Below are 21808 nucleotides of genomic sequence, written 5' to 3'. Positions count from 1 at the left end.
ACACACCATTTTCATCACGATTATTTATTATAAGACATTTATGAATGTTTAAGACATTTTCTGAGGGGGACCTTGTATGGGGACTAGGGCCAAATATTGTCCGCCATACTTTACAGTATAATTTTAGTGTACTTAGAACTAATTTGTGCAAAATTCAAGCCAGCTAGCTCCTTTCGTTTCGGCCCTATCGTGTTTTCAACAGCCAGACAGACGGGCGGACATAGCTAGATCGTCTTTGATTCTTATGAGGACCCAGAATATAGAGTAACTTCGGGTATTGTGGACTATGCGTCTAATATGGACCAGTGTCTTTTTTCAGAAACTATTGAAGGTATGATAAAACTGATTTGTCGTACATTTTACAATTAGTTTGAAACAACAATTGCACATTTGCTTTCATGAGTAATTGATATGTTGGCTTTTTATTCTTGTATTGAAATTAATGCGCGTGCTCAACATTTTTTTCGGCTCAAGTAAGAAACAAAATTTGGTACAGTTACTTGGTAGAATTTAATGTTTGGTTGTTTTATATAATTAAAGTGGACACGTAGTTTTGCATATATTTGGTAAGAATTTAAGCAAATTTAGATTATTAGGTAAAAATAATTTTTTACCACTGTAACCCAAGTTCGTGTAATGTGGACCACTTAAATTACTTGATTATGTACTACTGGTCCATATTACCCGACAATAACTATGTACTTTGTAAGCAATGTATCTAAGCCACGAACGCGACTTTTTAGTTTGTATTAATAAAAATATATTGAAATTAAATTTTTTAATCATTCATGATTAGCTGGTTCATGAATTTTATGTATTAAATACTAGTCCACATTACCCTCATATAGTGGTCCATATTACCATCCATTTTTTTAATGCTGGTTTTTGGGTTCCTTACAATATTTTCACATAAACTTTTTATCCTTTGACGGAAAAAATTTTCAACTGCAAAAACAATTAGAGAATACATTAGCTAATTTATTGCTTCACAACTTTTTTAATATCCATATATATTGTGGCCAAAATTTAGAAAAAACAAAACGGTAGTCCACATTACCCGAAGTTACTCTATATACTAATGTGGGTCTGCGACTATAATTTTGAAGTGTTACAAACGCAATGACAAAATCAATACACGCCCATCTTTGTAGATGGTGAGTGTAAAAATAGATTATGAATATGAGGGTTAGTTCGTAGAAAATCATAAACTTATTTATATGCTTTGAATTTCTTAATTTAAATCTGACGATTACAAAAACAGGAAGAATAACAAAGATAAGAGGATTTATGACATATGACTATGAAAATTTGTTAGAATTCTGAGAATGAGCATGAAATATGTTTGTCTGTCTAGCTGTTATAAGAATGCGTGTCGGTATATATAATCCTGTAAATATATAAATTTGAATTGGCTGTAAAACCTAAACAAAATACAATATTTAAAATGAAATGTTGTCTATTTATTTATTGATTATTTGATTATGAATTAAATATATTTGCTATAAATACAATATAAAATAGAGAATTATTTAACATAAATGCATTTATTCAGACAATGGTATTAAGTGTTTGGTTCGTAGAACTCAAATACTTATTTATTTATTTATTTATATGTTTAAAATGTTACTATTTTAAACTTAACAATAACATAAGGATTAAGAAGATATACGATTACAAGGGGTCATGAAAATGTGACATATGATTATGAAAATGTATTAGAATTTAGATAATGACCATTTAAGATGTTTGTTATCAAACAATAAACAAATGTTTTATGATTTATTATAAATTAAATAACAGTTTTTGTAATTAAATATTGTATAATTCAGCACGTGCAAAGTGCTGACAGAACAGACAATTATTAAGTAATAATTTACCACAAACAGACATGCAGCGGTGCTTGACAATACAATGGAAACTTTTACAAATATTTAACTAATAGCTCAAAATCCAAACAAATTTTTAATTATCTCCTTTAAAATATCTGATTAAACTTCATTCGAGGTATACATTTTGAGACATTATTCTGCTATAACTTTTGTCACTGCATTACCGACTACGGCATTACCTAACATTCAAGATAATTACTGCAAGTTGTATAATTTGAAGCCAATAATGAGATTAATGGCTTCAAATTATACATATCAGATGGACCCAAATTTTGTAACAACATATTAGATAAATGTTCTAGAATTTTGGTATTGTAAATCAGCAAAATCGGTCCATAAATGACTCTTCAAAAATCTATTGATTCAACCTCTTACCACCTTAACAACTTAAGGTGGTAAGAGGTTGAATCAATTGTGCAATAATTTCAAGCAAATTATTGAATTATTTTCATTGCACTCGTAGAAGTTAACTTTAATTTCAAATTAAAACAAAAACAAATTTTTCAAATTTTGTTTTTGTTTTCCATATAAATATCACTTTGTGACCTAATTTACAAAACTAGGGCCTAAATTATTTTATGACAATGCTAATAAATTCCCCAATTCTTCTCTGTCTCTTTTACAGTCTCCGAATATTATCGTAATACCAGCGGTATTATTGGATCGTGTGGCACCAGCACATCAACGCGTAGACGCATGATGACCCAAAATGTTTGTAATGAAATACATGAATTGCAGCGTTTAAAATAAATATTATTTTAAACTAAATATTTAATAATTTTATAAGAAAATTGGATTTTAAACCCATAATTTTATACTACAATTAAGTATTTTGTGTAATTTGTAATTAATGTTTGTAGTATTTTAAGTAACGTTTTTAAATTAGATTTTAATGGAAAATTTATTAAATTATAAATAGATTTGTAAGTATATTCATCCAAAAATAACTAGTTCTGGAACGAGTATAATCAGTTGCCAGAATATTAACATTTTAATTAACAACTTGCTACATTATGATACATTAACAAATGAAAGATATTGACAGTTATCATTCAATATCAAAACGAGGAGAATTACAACCTGGATTTCAAACTATAATCATTTGTCTGAATGTCAAACCAGAACGTGTATTGGCTGTATATATACAAGCGTTCCAGAACTATTTAGATTCCTGGATAATTAAATAAATAAACCAAAGGTTTCCTTATTTATGTAAGTTTAAAATCACTAGTGTAAATAAAGCAAAACCAAATACATACATTATTGTATACATTTTATTTGTGAATAAGAATTTCAATTATATTTGTCCAGTAATAAGATGTGCAAAATACCAGCAAATAATTATGAAAATGTTTATGAAATTTCTAAGGTTTCAATTTTGAAATGCCTATAACTCGGAAATTATTAGAGATAAATAGCACACGCAAGCATGTTTTTTCAAGATCTAGCCGAGTGCTTTCTAAAAATATAAAAAGGAAAACAAAAATATGGCAACGGTTTAAAAATTTTACTTGTCGAAGGTACCTACTTTGCGTCCCCATAGCGCCGCCCTGGATAATTTTTATAACTTAAACTCGAATACTCCTTGGCTACGCTCACTTCAAATTTTATTCCTATCGGACCAGAAAGATTTACTTCCAAAAAACATTGATTCTGTGCACAGCTAAGTAACAAAGTGTAACAGTAACAGTACAAAAATGGAAATTAACCCTTAAAAGCACTTGGGGTTAAAATGACTGTGTGTTTCGTGATTTTATAAGTTCAGGGTCATTTGGACCCCAAGTGCTCTTAAGGGTTAATTTTCATTTTTGTACTGTTATTGTAAATACTAGACTACATGTTATATTTTTCTTAAGTTTCATCAAAATCGGCCCAAAAATATATAACATTTCGCTATCTTTACATTAGAAATTCCAAATATTGAAAAATTTGACCTTTGAAATTCACGATTTACGGGTTAACGTTTTCCGATTTTAAGAAAACTTTCAGACTATATTTAAAATTGCCTGGACTATAATATTCTGAACAGATTTTACTTAAAATTAATAACAGTAAGGAAATTGGGCTCATTCGCCAAAATATTTATATCGCGAAAATCGAAAAATTTATATCGCAGGTACGGAAAAACTATAGGAGGTATTGACATAATTTCTTCACATTTTTATTTCCTATTATGTTGTAAATAAATCCCCATGTGATGATCAAAAAATTCTGATATTTGTTTAAACAATTTTTAAAAATTTAAAATTGGAGTTTTGAAACTGCCGTTAAAAAAATATTTTTTTTGGATATACCTGCGAATAGGTTAACTGTATCCTATGAAGATAAAAACTCATATACAAGTAAATATGGATATATTTTAAGTAAGAATAAACTTTTGGTTTAATATTTCTCAAAATAAATCTAGTGGCCTGAGCCACGTTAATGGCCTGGGGAATTTTTAATAACATTAACATTTTTTAACCAATTTTTGTGTTTTATATCTTATTAGAATGACAATTACGTACACATTTCGATTCTTTTAAATTATATTGCAAAAGTAATTATTTAATGGAAAAATTTAAAAAAAAAAATTATAAAAATGCATTTTTCCCCTTGTAAATGCACCTCAAAACTAAATCGAAAGTCGGCACGGGCTGCCCTTCTTAGAACAAGCTAAGAAGGGCAACAGCGGGTACCGTTTCAACATTTCAAAAAATGTAATTCTAAGGGACACTCTAATGTGCACTAAGGTTAGTTCTATTGGAAACTAATTCAGACACAATTTTTCAATAAGATCGGTGGGGAACTCTCTGAGTTAGAGGGCGTCAAAATTTGACATTTTGTTTCTATTGTTCTTAGCAAAATGTGCCCCAAATAGGTAGTTAGATCTTTCGAAAAAAAAAAATTTTTGAAATTTTTTCCGAAATCAAAAACTTTTTTTATTTTTTTTTTCAAAATGGGGACTTTTTGCGGAAAAGAAAGCTTAGGTCTTTTCCTTGAAGACCTTTTTGGTCGCTTAGAGGGATGAGAGTGGGATATATATCAAAATAAATGTTGTTTTGTAACTCAAGATATATAATTTTTATATATTTTTATCTCAAAAGAAAGCTTAGGTCCATTTTTAGTGGCTTAGTAGAATATTAGTGGAATATCTATTCAAAAAGGGCCCTTTTTAAACTTTTTTTTTAGAATTTGTTTAACAGAATTTTTAAAAGTCTGCAGTAGTGGTTTTGCAGAAAAGAATATCATTCCAAAATTACACTCTTTTTATGTTGAACTTGAGAAAATCCAAATTTATATAGAGAAAAAACTAGGGTATTCGAATTATTCGATTTTTCTCTTGTTCAAATAAAACGAATAATTCGAATAAGAGATTTTAACTTGTTCGAATAATTCGATCACACGTTTAAAATTAATCGAATTATTCGAATAATTAAATTTTTTTTAAAAAAGTTGATGTCGGATTATTAAATTTTCAAAAAAAAATAATCTGATCAAATTAACTCCCGAACAATCTACAAAACAATTGACTAGCAAACCCGTTAGTTTCCATGATCCTGAATTTAAATACAATATAAACGTATTAAGAACTTTTTATGTCGTTCATTAATTCGGGTTTTAAATTGAGTAACTAATTATTTAGTAAATTAATTCTTCACTATTTTTAAATTATTTATAACAAATTGTATTATACATCAAGCTCTATCAACGTTGCAGAATCTTTACTTAATAAAGTGGTCTTGGGGAATTAAACAATAGAGGAAGGAATCTGTCCAAGGTTTGATATCATTGTCAGTGAACGTGGCTAATTTGAAGTCAGGCAGTACATGATTGACGCATTTACAAATACGAAAAAAGTTTATTACCATGTTAGATAAAGATCTTCAACGATGTTCAAAATCATGTATAAGGCGAACTCCATGGTTTTCTTGCAACAAAACATTAGTTTGCAATATTTGTGTTTATCATTCGATTTATTATATATAAAATATATACATATATTTTAAGATCATGGCCTTCATCTATTTCAATGTAATCATTATGAATGTCATCCTCAATATCACTTTCGACGACCGTTTCAAGATCACATTCTCCATCATATTCAACTCCACTTTAATCTAAGTTAATATTTTGATTATTAATTGCGATTCTTCTAATATTTCGCCAGCTAAATAACAAATATTTTATTCCGTACCTTTTATTTTCATTGGTTCAAGTCCTAAGTTAAACATTTTGAGAGATTTGTTTTTAGAATTGTAACTTCTTGCAGTAATATTTATGTATATATTTATAGAAGGAGCTATCGAAACACTCATCTACAGTGAAATTATGAAAAATTTTAAGCAATTTAATAAATTTAAATATATGTATATGAACATTTATTCGTTTTATTCGATTATTCTACATAAAATTGTTCGAATTATTCGTTATTCGAAAATAGCCATTTTTAAATTGTTCGAATAATTATTCGTAAGAAATTATTCGATTAATCGAACGATCATTAGTCGAATGAATACCCTAGAAAAAACCAATTGGCGGTGGGCATAAGATTCGCAATAGCCGAATGTAACACTCGTACTTGTTTTTTTTTTATTATTATTTTGTAGCACAATATAATCGTTTTTAAATATAATGTGCTTATAACTTTTGTTCTAAAATGCAATTAAAAATATTTTGTAATAAACTATTAACAAACACTGCACCACAATATTAAACTACCACATTTGAGATGTAAATGCATCTGTGTATTAGGATGGTTCATCAATATATGAAAAAAACAAAGTTTATCAAAAAAAAATAAAAAAAAAGGTTAAAAATTTTAGAACATGTTCCAAAATCAATAGTTCTGGAACGACTATAACCAGAACCACATCAGATTCTTTGAAAACATTCTTGGAACTAGTGATATCGCAACTACTTCTAGAACCCATTCTGAAAAACAATGTTGTTATTCTTAAGAAATTCTATAGAGTTTAATAGGAACTAGTTAAATATTGGTTCTAGACTAACTCTATAGAACACAAACTAGTTCCGAGAGAACTTCATGGTATCATTAAAAAAAACTTTGAATTTTGATTTGGAAAAACTTGAATTTTATTAGTAAAAAAGATTAGGTTTGTTAAACCAAGCTGAAATATGGTGTTCATTAAAAAAATTGACATCGATTCTTTCTCAAAATATTTATTAAAAGGCAACAAACGTTTACTAGATCCAAAATCGATAAGCCAACACTTATTTTTTTTTTTTAATGTTATGAAAGAAACAAAACCTAGTTTTATGCAATAGTTCTAGAATCGTTTTAAGTGTGTTCGTATATAACGCTTGCGTAGAACAATTTCAAAAAAAAAACATTGATTAGAGAACTGGTTACATAAACGTTCAAATGAAGGGTTAACGATTCCATGAAACTGGTAACGAAAGTGGCAATTTCAAGCAAAAAAAAAATTCATTAGTTGTAACGCCAAACTTGCATACACTGGTGCATATTCCTATAAAGGCACTTAATTTTTTTCTGTATTTTTGTTATATCTTTGTTGTTTTCATCCAAAAGCAAAATTTAACTTTTTTAATGAGAGACAACTTAACGATACTTTTTGAAAGTAAACAAGTTTTTTTTCTTATTCTTGTTATTTGCCTTAATTATGCGATCAAATATTCTTGGTGCTATTTTAAGTGGAAGATTCGTATAAACGCAGACGTGAAATTTGTTTTTACAAAAGTTACCAAAAATAAAATATTATCAATTTTAGTTTTTTTTTCAACCAAAGGTACGTTTCTAATAGTAACATCTCAATTTACTAAAACTTTTTCTTTTTGAATCAATAAATTTCATCACTTTTAAAGATGCCCAAGGGAACTTTTTTGTCCGATCAAGAAAAGATTCAAATTAAATTTTTTCACGACCAAGGATGTTCAATAGAGAAATTGGACGTAAAATCGATCGTTCGGAAAGTGTGGTGCGAAATTTCTTGAAGAAAGGTCAAAATTATGGAGTTTGCAAACCTACAAAGGGAAATACAAAGCTAACAAGAAGACAACTTAATCTAATAAAACAAGAAGCAACCCGCAACAAATTGAATTCCACACAAATAAAGAATAAATTGAATCTTCCAGTGACTTCCAAACACACATTTTACGAAACGATGAAAACATAAAATGGAAAAAGCCGAAATGTAAACCAATGCGAAAAGAGCTCCATAAAGAAAATCGTCTAAAATTCGCAAGAAAATATATGAAATGGACAGATGAGTGGAAAAAAGTAATTTTCTCTGACGAAAAAAAATTTAATTTAGACGATCCTGACTCATACTTATGCTATTGGCAAGTTTTGAGATCAAACGATGTTCGGATGTCAAAACATAATTTCGGTGGTGGCAGTGTTATAGTTTGGTCAGCGTTTTCTGAAGTTGGCAAGTCGAAAATATGTTTAGTTCCGACAAAAATTAATAGTGCAATTTATAATGAACTGTTGGAAGATGCTCTTCTCTCATTTATGGATGAAGATTGTATATTGCAACAAGATAATGCTGCAATCGATGTTTCTAAGCAATCGAAATCTTGGTTTAATGAACATAGCATTCCTCTGTTGGACTGGCCGGCTTGTAGTCCGGACTTAAACCCAATGGAGAACTTGTAGGGATACATGGCCCGTAAAGTTTATGCAAATAATGCCCAGAATGAAAGCATAATGACTGTGACAGAGCTGCAACTTAGAATTAAGCAAGTCTGGGAGGAAATTGATTCCAATCTGCTTAAAAAATTAGTGGAATCAATGCCAGACCGTATTTTTGAAACAATCGATAACAAAGGATCATCCACACATTATTAATAATGCTACAATGGCCCATAAATTAAAGTGCGTTTATAGGAAAATACCCTTAAAAATGGCTGTTAATCTCGAAAATTAAGTAAAAAAAAATAAATGTAGTACAAATGAATTTTTTTTGTAAACAATATTTTAAATGGTGTCTTAACTAATATAATAAACAAATTTGTAGCACCCTAAATATGTTCATGTTTAATTTTTACAATCTTTTTAAAAAAAGTAGTGTGCGTTTATAGGAATATGCACCAGTGTAGGTACTGGCTATATGCATGCATGGGTGGAGTAATATCTTTACTAGATTTTAGATTACTTCTGAAATCATCAACAAATGTGTATTTTTTCTGATGTTCTTTTAATTTATTGAATCTTTCAGTTCTAACCATAAATATTTAAATCTATTTGCTCTCAATTGACATCTTCATGGATCTCTTGCTAGCGGGTTTGAAATTATACGTTCAAAATTAGCACATATGTATGTAGTGAATTTAAACCACCCTAATATCCACATTATTCATACATATTAAACACCCCTTTCGTTTAAAAGCACATACACACATAATCTAATTTAATATTACTTAATTTTAACGAAATTTATTTAAATTATCAATTAAAATAACATATTATTTACAGTTATTTTTCTATTTCACTTTATGTGTATTATTAAATATTAAATAAAATTTGATAAAAATGGTCTATTTGTTTTAATATAAAATATATAATAGAATAATAACATCATTTGGTAATATGTGCCGAAAATCAATATGATTCTTAATTAACAAACAATTATTTAATTAAACAGAAATCGAAAAACATTATTTATTTAGTCAAGGTTATTTAAAAATATAAATAAATATGAGAGTGCAAGGATTTAAATTTGAATATAAATTAAAATAAATACTAAAAGAGCAGAAGTATATTGAAACCATCTGTGCTCCTGAAATCAAGAAATCAGCCTAACCTGATCCGTTTATTTATCTTTATATGTGGGGCATTTCATGTCAAGTGAACCAACTTTTGAAACTGATGTCTTCCGATCGGGATGAAATTTGCTCCAAGGTTAGTTCTATTGGATAGTAACTCAGACACAACAAGATCGGTCGAGAACTCTCTGAGTTAGAGGGGGTCAAAATTTTACATTTTGGCCTTTGAGCAAAAAAAAAATTGGAAAAAAGGGCCCATATTGGAAAAAAAAGTTCGATTTTGCAAAAAAAAAAAAGTCAAACATTGTGTCTTGAGATACAAAATATTTATTTTGATAGATATCCCACTCGCATCCCACTAAGCGACTAAATAGGTCTTAAAGGAATAGACCCAAGCTTTTTTTGAGCTAAAAAAAAAAATTAAAAAAGGGTCCATTTTGAAAAAAAAAGTCAACAATGTTTTTGATTTTGCAAAAAAGTCAAAAATTGTATGTTTTGAGTTACAAAATATTTATTTTGATAGATATCCCACTAAGCGAGCAAATAGCTCTTCAAGGAAAAAATCTAAGCTTTATTTGAAGAAAAAAAAAAGGCCCATTTAAAAAAAAAATCAAAAAAGTTTTTGTTTTCGGAAAAAAATATTAAACATTTTTTATTTTTTTTTTTAATATTTTTCAAAAGATTGAAGAAAGAGGTATCTAAGCTATTTGGGAAACATTTTGCTAAGAACAATAGGTAATAAGATACATGGATAAGAAAAAACTTTGACCCCTTCTAACTCAGAGAGTTCTTAACCGATCTTGTTGAAAAATTGTGTTTGAGTTACTATAAAATAGAACTAACCTTGGTGCAAATTTAATCGGAAGACATCGATTTCAAAAGTTGGTTCACTTGACATGAAATAGCTTTTATATAATTCTACAAAGTAAAAATTTATTAATGCATATCTGGAGTACTATTATAGTGGGAGTCTTCAAACTTTGTGTGAGCTATGGCCGGGACAGCTAGTCATACACTAAAAACAAACCTTTGGCCTTATTCGCCAAATTGATTAACTAAGGTTTTATACCCACCATCAAAAAAGATGAAAGATATATTGATTTTGTCATTCCGTTTGTAACACATCAACATATTTTGGGTCCGTATGAAATTCTAATACGATCTGTGCGTACCTCTGTCTGTATGTTGAAAATATGATAAGGCCAAACAATAGGAGCTAGCTATCAGAAATTTCTCACAAATACTCTCCGTTGATAAGGATTGTTTCATATTTGGGCAATATCAGACCATGATTTCACCTAACCCCCATAAAAAAGTCCCTCGGAATACTGTTTGAACAGTCATAAATATGTTGATTAGGCGGAAATCCTGATTTTGCACAAATTAGTTCTAAATAATCTGCAGCAGGGAAAGGCACATGATGATATTGGTCAAAAAATGTTAAAGTTATTAAAAATTCGCCAGGCCATTACCGTGTCTCAGGCAATTATAAGAAGAAATGTAGGAACAAAATTAACATATTTTGATAAATATTAAAATAAAAGCTAATTTTTACTTAAAATATATCCATATTTACTTGTATATGAGTTTTTGTCTTCGTAGGATACCGTTAACCTATTCGCAGGTATGGCCAAAAAAATAAATTTTTTTTAACGGCAGTTTCAAAACTCCAATTTCAAATTTTTAAAAATTTTGTTAAACAAATTTCAGAATTTTTTATCATCTCATTGGGATTTATTGAGAACATAATAGGGAATAAAAATATGAAAAAATTATGAAAATATCTCTCATAGTTTTTCCGTACCTGCGATTTAAATTTTGAAATTTTCGAGAAAAACCAATTATTTGGCAATTTTTTGGCGAATGAGCTCTATTTCCTTACTGCTATAAATCTTAAGTAAAAAATATTCAGAATATTATAGTCCAGATAATTCTAAATATACTCAGAAAGTTTTACTAAAATTGGAAAACCTTCAACCTTAAATCGTGAAGGTCAAAGGTCAAATTGTTCAATATTTTGAATTTCTAATTTAAAGAGCGAAATCTTGTATATTTTTGGGCCGATTTTGATGAAACTTAACAAAAATATAACACAAAACCTAGTATTTACAAAAACAGCAGACAAATTAAAATTAACCCTATATAGAACTTGGGGTTAAAATGAACCCAAACTTTTAAAATCATAATTTTTTACATTGAAATATATACTCCGACTATTGAACTTTAACCTTTTGGAAGTAAACAATTGTATTCACACCATTTTAAGGACAATATCCTTGGCTTTAAAATAGAGTCAAAAATTATGTTGGTATTTGATTAGATGGATGTGTATATAATTTTAAACAATTTTAACAAATTTTTCAATTTTCAAATCGCGATATTTTTACATCGCTTTCACATGGATCTTCCCATTTGTTACGAAAACTTACAATAAAAGTTTCGAGTGACTAAGCTCTTGACTATTTAGAGATATTAAAGAAACAATTAGCTTCACGCTAGATTACCTGGGATGTGTAAAGTAAACTACTAATAATAAAACTATCATTTATATCCAATTTATGTTTTAGGGAGTTAGTCTATTTGTCATATCAGACATTAACAATTATTATATACACAATAGTTATAGCTTTGCTATTAAACATTTTTTATAAATAATAGTAAGAGTTGTAGTTTTTCATTGATATTTTATTTATTTATTTACGACTGTCGTTAAACGTTAATATGACTGTTGCAAAAACATACCTTTTTCATTGTCTGCATGAAGTGGACCTACACTGCCGAAGAAACGTTTGTCTAATATTTGCAGCAGCAGCAAAGCTTTTGAATGAACTTCTACACGTGGACAGCCCGTCATTAGTAGAGTAACTGTGATGACTGAGGTATAGTGATCGCAAGGATATTCTCTGCAAAAAAAAACAAGAAAATTATTAATTTAATGGCAAATAAGAATCGTATGCATTATTGATGTTTTAAATTATATAATTAATAATTTAAAGCAGCGGTAAACTGCGGGCATACATTTGAAATCTCACAGTCTATGTGGATCCCGACCTCAAACGTGTCAGAACTACTCTTGTTTTGGCGGAATGTGTTTCGCTATGAATGCCATTTAAAGATGTCATATTGTATAAATTCCGATTAAATGGATTTAGCATGGGGAACACTCCAACTGAGTGATGTTGAGTGATGTCCTCCGAGTCCCCAAGTGGAACTGTTTTGTCAACATGACGTTGTGTTCCAATAACTATGAGAGATTAGTACGAGAATGTTCAGAGCATTTCCATCAGGCTTGAAATTTTAAAGGCGCGAAATATATATGTATATTGAGGACTTATGTTATTTCGACAGATATAGGAAATCCTTAAACCTACAAATATTACAATCTATGAGGTATTATAATCAAAATATCTTAGTGACAGCATCTGCTAAATTTAGATTATAATTAAAAGTTATTGTACCAGTATTGAAGGCTTAATTTTATTCGCTGTTATTCAATATATTCGTACTATAGTCACGTATTTTGATAAAGATTCTGTATACAGCTATACAGTACAGTATACAGCTTCGAATTAATTAATTCAATTTGAACTTAATTCACTAAAATTTTAATTCGTAATTCATGCCATAAATCCATTGAAAACATATAGTTCTTTAGCTTCATTCAAAGATGTTAATAAAAAAAAAACCACACTAAACCAAGAGTTTTGATTTTTTGAAATTATTATTACAACTTACAAAAAAAATAATTTTTTTAGTTGTAATCCATAGTCCCGGTCCACACTGTGAAACATTTGCTGCAAAACATTTGAGTTTGTTGATGAAAGGGGAAAGCGGAATGAAAAAGGGAACTTTCCCTGCAGTTCATTGCACTAGTTCCGCTACGTCGAATTCGTTGGCCACTAAGAACTACTACTAGTGAATTTTCAACCCACTCGCAACGTTATTGACTGGTGAATTTAACACGGGGATGTCATTGCAAGTGACCGATTGGCTCACTCTGCATAACACTTCACTATTAAATTCAATAGTGAAAATACTCCAGCATTTCAGAAAAAAAGAAAAAATACATTTTTCTGATAGCGGGGTTGAACACATAACCTCTCGTTTTCTAGTCAAATGCTCTAACCAGCGTTGCCGCTTTGGTCCAATTGGACCAAAATTGGTAGTTTGAAGTTAACAAATTGACTTTTGGTAGTTTGGTTGGTTTGTTCCGATATTTGTCGTATTTTGGTAGGCTACGATATTTCTGAATACAGAAGTATTTTTAAGAACAAAATAATTAAAATAATAACGAAAAAACTACTTATGTTAAGCCAAAATAATAAAACTACATATTTGCAAAATATGAAGATAGCATTTTCTAAAATATTTAGTTTAGTCAGGTAAATGTATATTTATTTAGTAGTGTTGAGTTCAAAAAATGCCAAAGGGCTCTCAAAACTTTTATTTTCTAATAATATGTGTTAAACTCTGCTTCAATATCATTCTTCCTCTGGATAATTTTATAGCAGCAATAATATAAGTTTAAGCTAACTATTAATTTTGAAACGAATTCATATAGCATTTCTCAAATATTTTAAATTTGGTAGGCTTTGGTAGTTTTTAATTAGAAATTTGGTAGGAAAAATATTTTATGAGTGGCAACGCTGGCTCTAACCACTAAACCACAGAGCTCTTATTTGTACTGCTCTCTAATTGTTATTAAGAATAACATGTGAGTCTACTCCAGTGATGTTCAAAAATAAAAATGAAGATTTGTTGGTGAGAGAGCTACCCAGCAAACATAATGTCAAACACTTAAAATAAGAACAAAATAAATAATGTTTAGATTTAGAATTTTTGCCAGATATAACCAATTTATTAAATTAATGTAATTTAAATTTTAAGGATATAAAAGAATATACATTATACGGCCGAAATTCTCTCAAATTTTTTATTTATTTCTGACTTTGTTGTTTTGTGTTCAATTGTAATTGAAACGCGTGTGTTTGCTATGCTTCGTCCAAAAACCAACCAACAACAATGCTTAAGAATTTCTTAAAAAAAATGAGACATTTGTTATGCTCTTTTAAAGAGAATAAGAATATGTGTGTTGTTACTCAGCGCGAAAGCACAATGAAATGAACATCATTGGTCTACTCTCAATTTTTGCATTTTCTACATCATCACTGAGAACGAAAACACAAACGGCCACATTCAGCATTACATGTGGCCATCGAAGTGGTATATTTTAGAGGATTTTATTTTTCTGAATTTATTTTCAAAAACTTAGGACAAATAGCTGACTACTGCTTATTACTGAATATGCTGGTGAAATGTAGTGCAAATGATAACCATTTAACTACCACTTTAGCAGCCACATCGAACTAGTTAGTTGTAGAAGTAGTAATATAGCTAGTGCAAGGTTTCCAATTGGCACTTTTCAAACTGCTGGGTTGTTTCATGTACATGAAGTTTTTGTTGAGTATGTCATCCACATTTATTCGTTCGTATTCGTACTGTACAGAAATGTCAAAAACTGAAAAGCAAAAACTTCACTGTGTGGACACGAATGCAGTTTCAAAAGAAAATTTAAAAATGTTTTGCAGCAAATGTTTCACAGTGTGGACCGGGACATAGTGATGAATTTATGAAGCTTTTCCGGAAACCCTTATAGTGATTTCTGTCACTTTGTTTGAACAGGTAGTTCATCTTCGTTTAAAATCTACCACACTTTTGGACACCTTTTTTTGTGCTCTTCCATTCTGTTTTAACAAGTGTTCAATATCTATCTCTACACAGGCCTTATCTCCAGGCAGTTTGGAGGATTTGTCTCTCTTAGTACAAATACCACATTATTGTTCTGGTACCACTCAAAACCTTTCTTACCATAGTGACAAATGCCAAATCAGGCCAAAAATAAGTGGACACATTAAGAAGTCTTATGAGTGGAAACATCCTCTTTTGTAAACATTCCTTGATGTAAATTTCGATATTTATAGAACCCTTTGTAACAAATGTTTGGCTTCTTTTGCCGCAACTGCATATTGCTTGCCATACCAAGAACTTTTTGGGAAAATTGTCTGCTTTTGGGTCCTAAACTTTTCTACAACATTCCCTCGGGCATCAGCAACATAAAACAGAACATACGTTTCGTCATCCATTATGCAACAGATATATTTTTTGTATAAAATTTGACTTCAATTTCCGTGCTCTGTCTTTGGCCTCTAAATTTTTTGCAGAGTTTCTGCCAGGAACTTTTTGAGCCTTGTATGTTTCTAAACCTGCATTGGCTTTAACTTTTCGTACCAAATAGTCCGAGTACTGAGCTAACCTAACTGCTTTCCTACCGTATTTGTTGGGAGCTCTTTTGGAAATGCTTTCTATTTATTGGCTTTAGAAACAACATGTGGACCATTCCTTCTACCTGATGCAGATTTTCTACGATTTTTTCTATACCGATTAACTCCTACCAATTTGTACCAGCTTTAACAGCGGATTGAGCACGAGAGAGTATTCCAAAAAAAGTTAATGAAAAATTAATAGAAAATATGCCAATGCGTGTAAAATTTTATTTACGTAATAAATGATTTTGTAAATTTTTTTAAAAAATGCAATTCTTCCCTAAAGTTATTGTGGGGTGCAAAATTGAGTACATGCGAGTTATTTTAGTTTTGTCTGTTTTTTTATTTAGAACTGGATGTTTTTTGTTTTGAATTGTAATTCATTTTGTTACATATTAAACATAAAATAAATGACAGAAAAAATTTTTGGATATGCTTTATTAGTTTTATTTTAATTCCATAAGAAGTGCACAAAATAGAAACATGTACTCATTTGAGCTCCCCACTGTACGTCTGAAACAATAAATTAAAAGGACTTCAAATTTTCAGAGGAGTACATTTTTCAAAAAATGTTTTAAAATACTTCTGATCATCCTGCTATGTCAAATTTGGTGTCAAATGATCAAGAAGAGTTGTAAAATATTTCGTATTATTTTTATTTTTTTCTGTAAGGATCAAAATATGTCAAAAATGTCCTTTCAAAAATTTATCCTTGAATATCCTTTTAGATTTCCAATATTTTTTTTTAAAAAAAATAGTGAGTTAAAGATCCAAATATTGAATACCACATGCCAAAGTTTCATCCTTCTTTCTTAACTACTTCAGTGTTAAAAAATATTTTAAATTTGAATTATTTGATTTTTTATATTTTATTTTAATATTTCATTCGAAAAAAATATAACAAAATCCGTTGTGAAAAGCAACGAAGAAGACTTTTTATTAAAAACAAGTAAAATGGTATAGCCGGGCAAGCCCGACCTTATGATACCCTACACCGGGTATATGATTATAAAGAGTTTTCTTTTGATATGAAACTTATTTGTGTTGAATCTTATTTGAATACACACATTTTCGGTAGTGGGCCTTATATGGGAGCTATGACTAATTATGGACCAATCGTCACAAAATTTGGTGGGATGAATTGCGAATATATGAAACATATTTGTGTTGAATTTTGTTTGGATACTGACATATTTCAGAGATTTATGTATATTAATGACATTTTCGAGAATGTTGCTTATATGGGAGCTATGGAATATTGTTGACCGATCGTCACGAAATTTGGAGAGTTCGGCTTACATAAAACTTAATTGTGCTGAATTTGGTTTGAATATGTTTATAATTAAGATATTTATGAGAGCTTAACTATTTTCAAATAGGTCAATTGTATGGGGGCTAGGATAAATAATGGGCTGTTTCTAACCAAACTCAATAGCCTTTTTCCTTGGGGCAATATAAAGGTTTCTGCGAATTTTTGTCGAATTATCTTTAAACCTGCGACCTGTAGTTTGATTACAAGATTTACATGGATGGACGGACAGACGGACGGACATCGCTTAGTCGACTCAGAAAGTGATCCTTAGCAGATTGGTATACTTAAAGGTGGGTGGGTATATGTTGCAAACAACAGCCCTAACCCATTATACCTCCCCCACTATGGTGGTGTAGTTTATAAACATGCACTTTTCTTAATAAAACTTTTTTGTATATTAATAAATTTTTTTTTTATATTTTAATTTGACCTTTATATATATAAAGAATGAAATTTAGACATTTAGTATAGAATATTTGGGTCTTTAACGCACTACTTTTTTAAAAGGAATTTATTGTCAATCTTAAAGGATATTAAAGGATAAACATTTTAAAGGACATTCTTAATCCTCACAGGATAAAATAAAGATAATACAAAATATTTTACAACTCTTCTTGTTCTTTTGACATACAATTTGTCATTGTTGGAATAGCAGGAGTATTTTTAAATATTTTTTGAAAAATGTACTTCTTTGAAACTTTGAAGTCCTTAAAAACAGGACACAGGATCACGAAATGAAAAACTGAAAACACAGTTTTTCTCCATTAAATTTATTGTTTCAGACGTATATCATCCGGTTCGTGTCTAACGAATTTTTTCTCTATTTGTCGGACGGTGAAATATTTAATAATTTCAGTACTTTTTTCTCGTCACTCATTTTATTCAGATTAACAACAAATGAACATAATTGACATACTTTTCAAAAGTAATATGATAAAAAAAAATCAAATAATACTTGGGTTTAAAGTTTTAAGGAAAAACGTGTGTTAAGGTTTTTTCGATCTCACTCCTTACATATTATGATAAGCATTTTTGTATGGAATTTCATTTCTTTAGCTCACTGTATAAAGCAAGTGCATGCCCAGTGATAATAAGAAATACAAACAACCATAAAACATAATAATAATAATAATAAACTTTGCTCATGTATGAAAACAATTTACAAACATTCTGTAAACATGTCTTAAGAACATTCTGTATTGGATGATAATAACAAAATAAATTTGTTTTTATAATCCTATTTGTTTAAACAAAACCATAAATTTTCAAGTGCATGAACAAAATATGTACATATAAAAGGAGTTTATTTCAGAGAAAATTAAAGTCCATTTAATATAAATTACATACCTTGCACTAAAAATAGCAGCTAAAGCCAAAAAGCAAGCATCTGCTTCACGGGGCGTCGATGTATAACAACGATCAATAACCCATTCCAATAATTGGCCCATATCTGGATTTGATTCTAGCAGTAAAACTACCGTATCACGAGCCAATTGATAAATCTGAAAGGAAAAATATAATATACAAACACATAACAAACTCTCTTTCATTTTACCCAAAACAAATTTTAATAAAACATAAATTCCAAGAAACACACACGTACCTTTTCATCTTTGGAGGCCAACAGCATGTCAAGCCATTTATAAATGATGCCATCATCTGATAAATATGGAGTGTAGAAAACATGGCCACAACATAAAAGAGCAGACATGGCCTGGTCAATTGAAAGTTGAATTAAATAAAATAAAATGAAATGAAATAAAGTAAACAAATCAAATTGTTAGTTCATGTATAATTTAATAATAAGCTTGAAAACAAAATAAAGAATGTGTAAATGATGTGCTAATAGAGTGTCAAAAGAATATTTTATATGATACAAAAAAAAAAACATGAGTTAATATGTAGAAAGTCAAGTGTGCTGTATGGAATTCTTACTTGCAAAGCACTAAACTGTAATTTTTCCTCTTCAGCACTTTGTCCAATTTGAGATGCAATGCCCAAGGGTTTAGAAAACGTACCACACCAGGTTGCAAATAAATTGAAAAGATTCCTTTTTAAATCACGTGTCAATAAAGTTGCGCATGATTCCACTGAAAATAAAGATAAAAAGAAATATTTTGAAATCATAACAATAATATTGCTCTGCTGGAAATATAACACTCACTGTGCAATAATAAGAAATAGATTTTTAAAATACATATAAAGGAATAGAATAGAATAAAAAAAATATGGAAAATATCCGATTTCCTAAGAGAATGTTGATTTAAACATAACTACTACATCATGTAATGGATGAACGATGGATGGCGATAGTTATTGTGATAGGAATTGTGGTAATTTTACAAGGCTAGTCCATAAATCCGTTGGACGACAAATTCTTATTTGTATCTGTTATATGCCGAAGGGGATCACCATTCATTCTAGCTGTATTCTGCTGCCGTATACGAACTCCGATCGAATATATCCGAAACATACTTCGTTTGTCTCCAAACTAAACGAATGACTGACGGCCATTCCGATAATTCATGTTCCATGTCCTAATGTTGTTAGGCATTGTGACCAGCAGGATATCCTAGAATATTAGGGCTTGTCTAACAGTGCACAAGGATTTCAACAAGTCTAGCACCACAAACACCATAATTTGACAAGCTCTCTGCATTAGCGCTAAGAGATCTGAACGATAATGATGCTGATACTGTGTGGGTACGGTGATTTAACGGACTCCAAGCAGATGACAATCTACAGGTTGGGGCAGTGGAAAAACCCCAAGAGCTTTAGTAAGAGGTGCCAAGAGGGATATCGGATAGGACGATTGTCCCTCGGACTCCTTTTATTTCTACTTTTTCTGGCATTGTGTATACTCAGGTTGTCACCTACTCAATTCCAGCGCGCCAAGGTTTTTAACATCAGAATGAATATACTGAGTCAATAGTCATAAATAGTTTGGCTGCATTGGTATCCTCTTTGGCTTCAGTTGATGTACAAAACTGATTTCGAGACTTGAAGGTTGTGTAGTTTTCGAGCAACACTTCGTTTCATCAAGTCTATCCCAGATGACAAGCTGCTGGTAGGGGTAGTAACAAAACCTCCAGATTTCTCGCGACTGGCACCAAGAAGGATATCGGCCAGTAAGATTGAAATTTTTTCCAAGGTTAAATATAAACTTCACTCTACGCATTTTTCTGGCATTGGGTATAATCAGGCTCTTCACAAACAGACTAAAAACAGTTTTCAGGTACTCAACTAACCACTACATTTGTTTTGATGTCAGAATAGATATAAGGAGCCACTAGCCTTGAATGGTTGGCTGCGTTGATGGGCTCTGCAAGTTCAGTTGGAGTGTAAAGCAGACCCATACTGCAAGGTTAAGAAGTTTGCGAACAACACATCTTTTCGCTTAGTTTCTCTCTCTCTTAGGATGCTCAGGGAACTCAGGGTCGGTTATGGTTAATCGTGAATTTATTATTCTATTTCCCAATTCAACTGGGTGATCCTTGGAACTCATCTACAAATCCCACTGCTTCTAATATAAATTGTGGCTGCACTTTGAATTTTCTACCTCCAAGAACGATGCGAGCGTATGGTGCGGTGACAGCTTCACGAAACATCCACTCTGTTTCGTGTATGTTGGTGATTGATGTAATTCCGGCGTTCAGAGACAATGAAATCGTTAGGTCGATCAAGACAATCGACAAACAGAACTGATAATGAAGTCCGCTAGGCAATACGCATATAGCCTTCCAAAAAGGAACAGTTTTAATTTATAATTACCGCCGATCTGATCGCAATACCTTGAGCATCAAGGTTTCAGTCTCTAGACTCAAAATCGAAAGAATGATGAAGTATTATGGATGACGTGTTTCCGTTACAGCTGTGCAAACTGGCGATGAATTGCGTCGCTGTTGACAACATTTTACAACAAAAACTTTCCTTTTCGACAAAAATTTCCTTTCCTTTCTTTCCAACATCTGTAAACTAGAGAACAGAGACATGCAATAAATCACAACAAAACATATCTCGTTGTCATTGCAAGGAATTTCGTCATTTCGTCTCATATTTCGGAGAACATTATTACCGACAGAGGTATATATCTCCATATCGTTAAGGATGATATATTAATATTAACACTTAGTGTTGAGAAACAGTCATTATTTCTCACAGCTAAAGAAGTTGCGGACTATCTAGGATAGTATTTCGGAGAACGTTGTATATATTGCAGCTATGTAAACTGGAATTGTTCTTGAACTACATATTATTTCGCTGCATTAATCGCGTTATTTCAGATATTTTTTCTTATCATCCAAGTTCCACCAGGTCTCCGGAATGCAATCGAGGTTGTACAATATTCAATCAGCATGTTGTTAAAGTCCATGGAATTGTGCTACTTCGACTGGATGTGTCCATAAATCCATAGGACGTAGTGAAATGGTTGAACAGTTGAATATGTGGAGGGTATCAGGAGTCTCCATCCTGATCTTAGCTGTGCCAGAACGTCTCTTGTTTTACGCGGCAGAATCTTCTCGGCGTCGGCTATCGGTGGTGGGCGACCTAAAAGT

At 30.6% G+C, this 21808-nt stretch overlaps 2 protein-coding genes across 7 annotated transcripts in view; one reads left to right on the top strand and one right to left on the bottom strand.

Annotated features, from left to right (window-relative positions):
• LOC135953769 (alpha-2C adrenergic receptor-like) overlaps positions 1 to 2639 on the top strand; it is a 78801-nt gene extending 76162 nt beyond the window's left edge. Inside the window, exon 7 of the mRNA XM_065503759.1 lies at positions 2515 to 2639. Coding sequence (XP_065359831.1) covers positions 2515 to 2639 — 125 coding nt within the window. The remainder of the gene's footprint in view (positions 1 to 2514) is intronic.
• Positions 1 to 21808, bottom strand: part of fry (Protein furry) — a 293867-nt gene that overhangs the window by 128346 nt on the left and 143713 nt on the right. For all 6 annotated transcript variants that reach the window (XM_065503200.1, XM_065503203.1, XM_065503202.1 and 3 more), the window contains 4 exons: positions 19188 to 19342; positions 18856 to 18966; positions 18600 to 18754; positions 12360 to 12520 (listed from right to left, as the gene is read on the bottom strand). In XM_065503200.1, the coding sequence (XP_065359272.1) occupies positions 12360 to 12520; positions 18600 to 18754; positions 18856 to 18966; positions 19188 to 19342 (582 nt within the window). The remainder of the gene's footprint in view (positions 1 to 12359; positions 12521 to 18599; positions 18755 to 18855; positions 18967 to 19187; positions 19343 to 21808) is intronic.

This window comes from Calliphora vicina, chromosome 3, assembly GCF_958450345.1.
Source record: "Calliphora vicina chromosome 3, idCalVici1.1, whole genome shotgun sequence".
Lineage (NCBI taxonomy): Eukaryota > Metazoa > Arthropoda > Insecta > Diptera > Calliphoridae > Calliphora > Calliphora vicina.
Note: the sequence above shows the minus strand (reverse complement) of the source record. Positions and strands in the feature narration are given on the sequence as shown.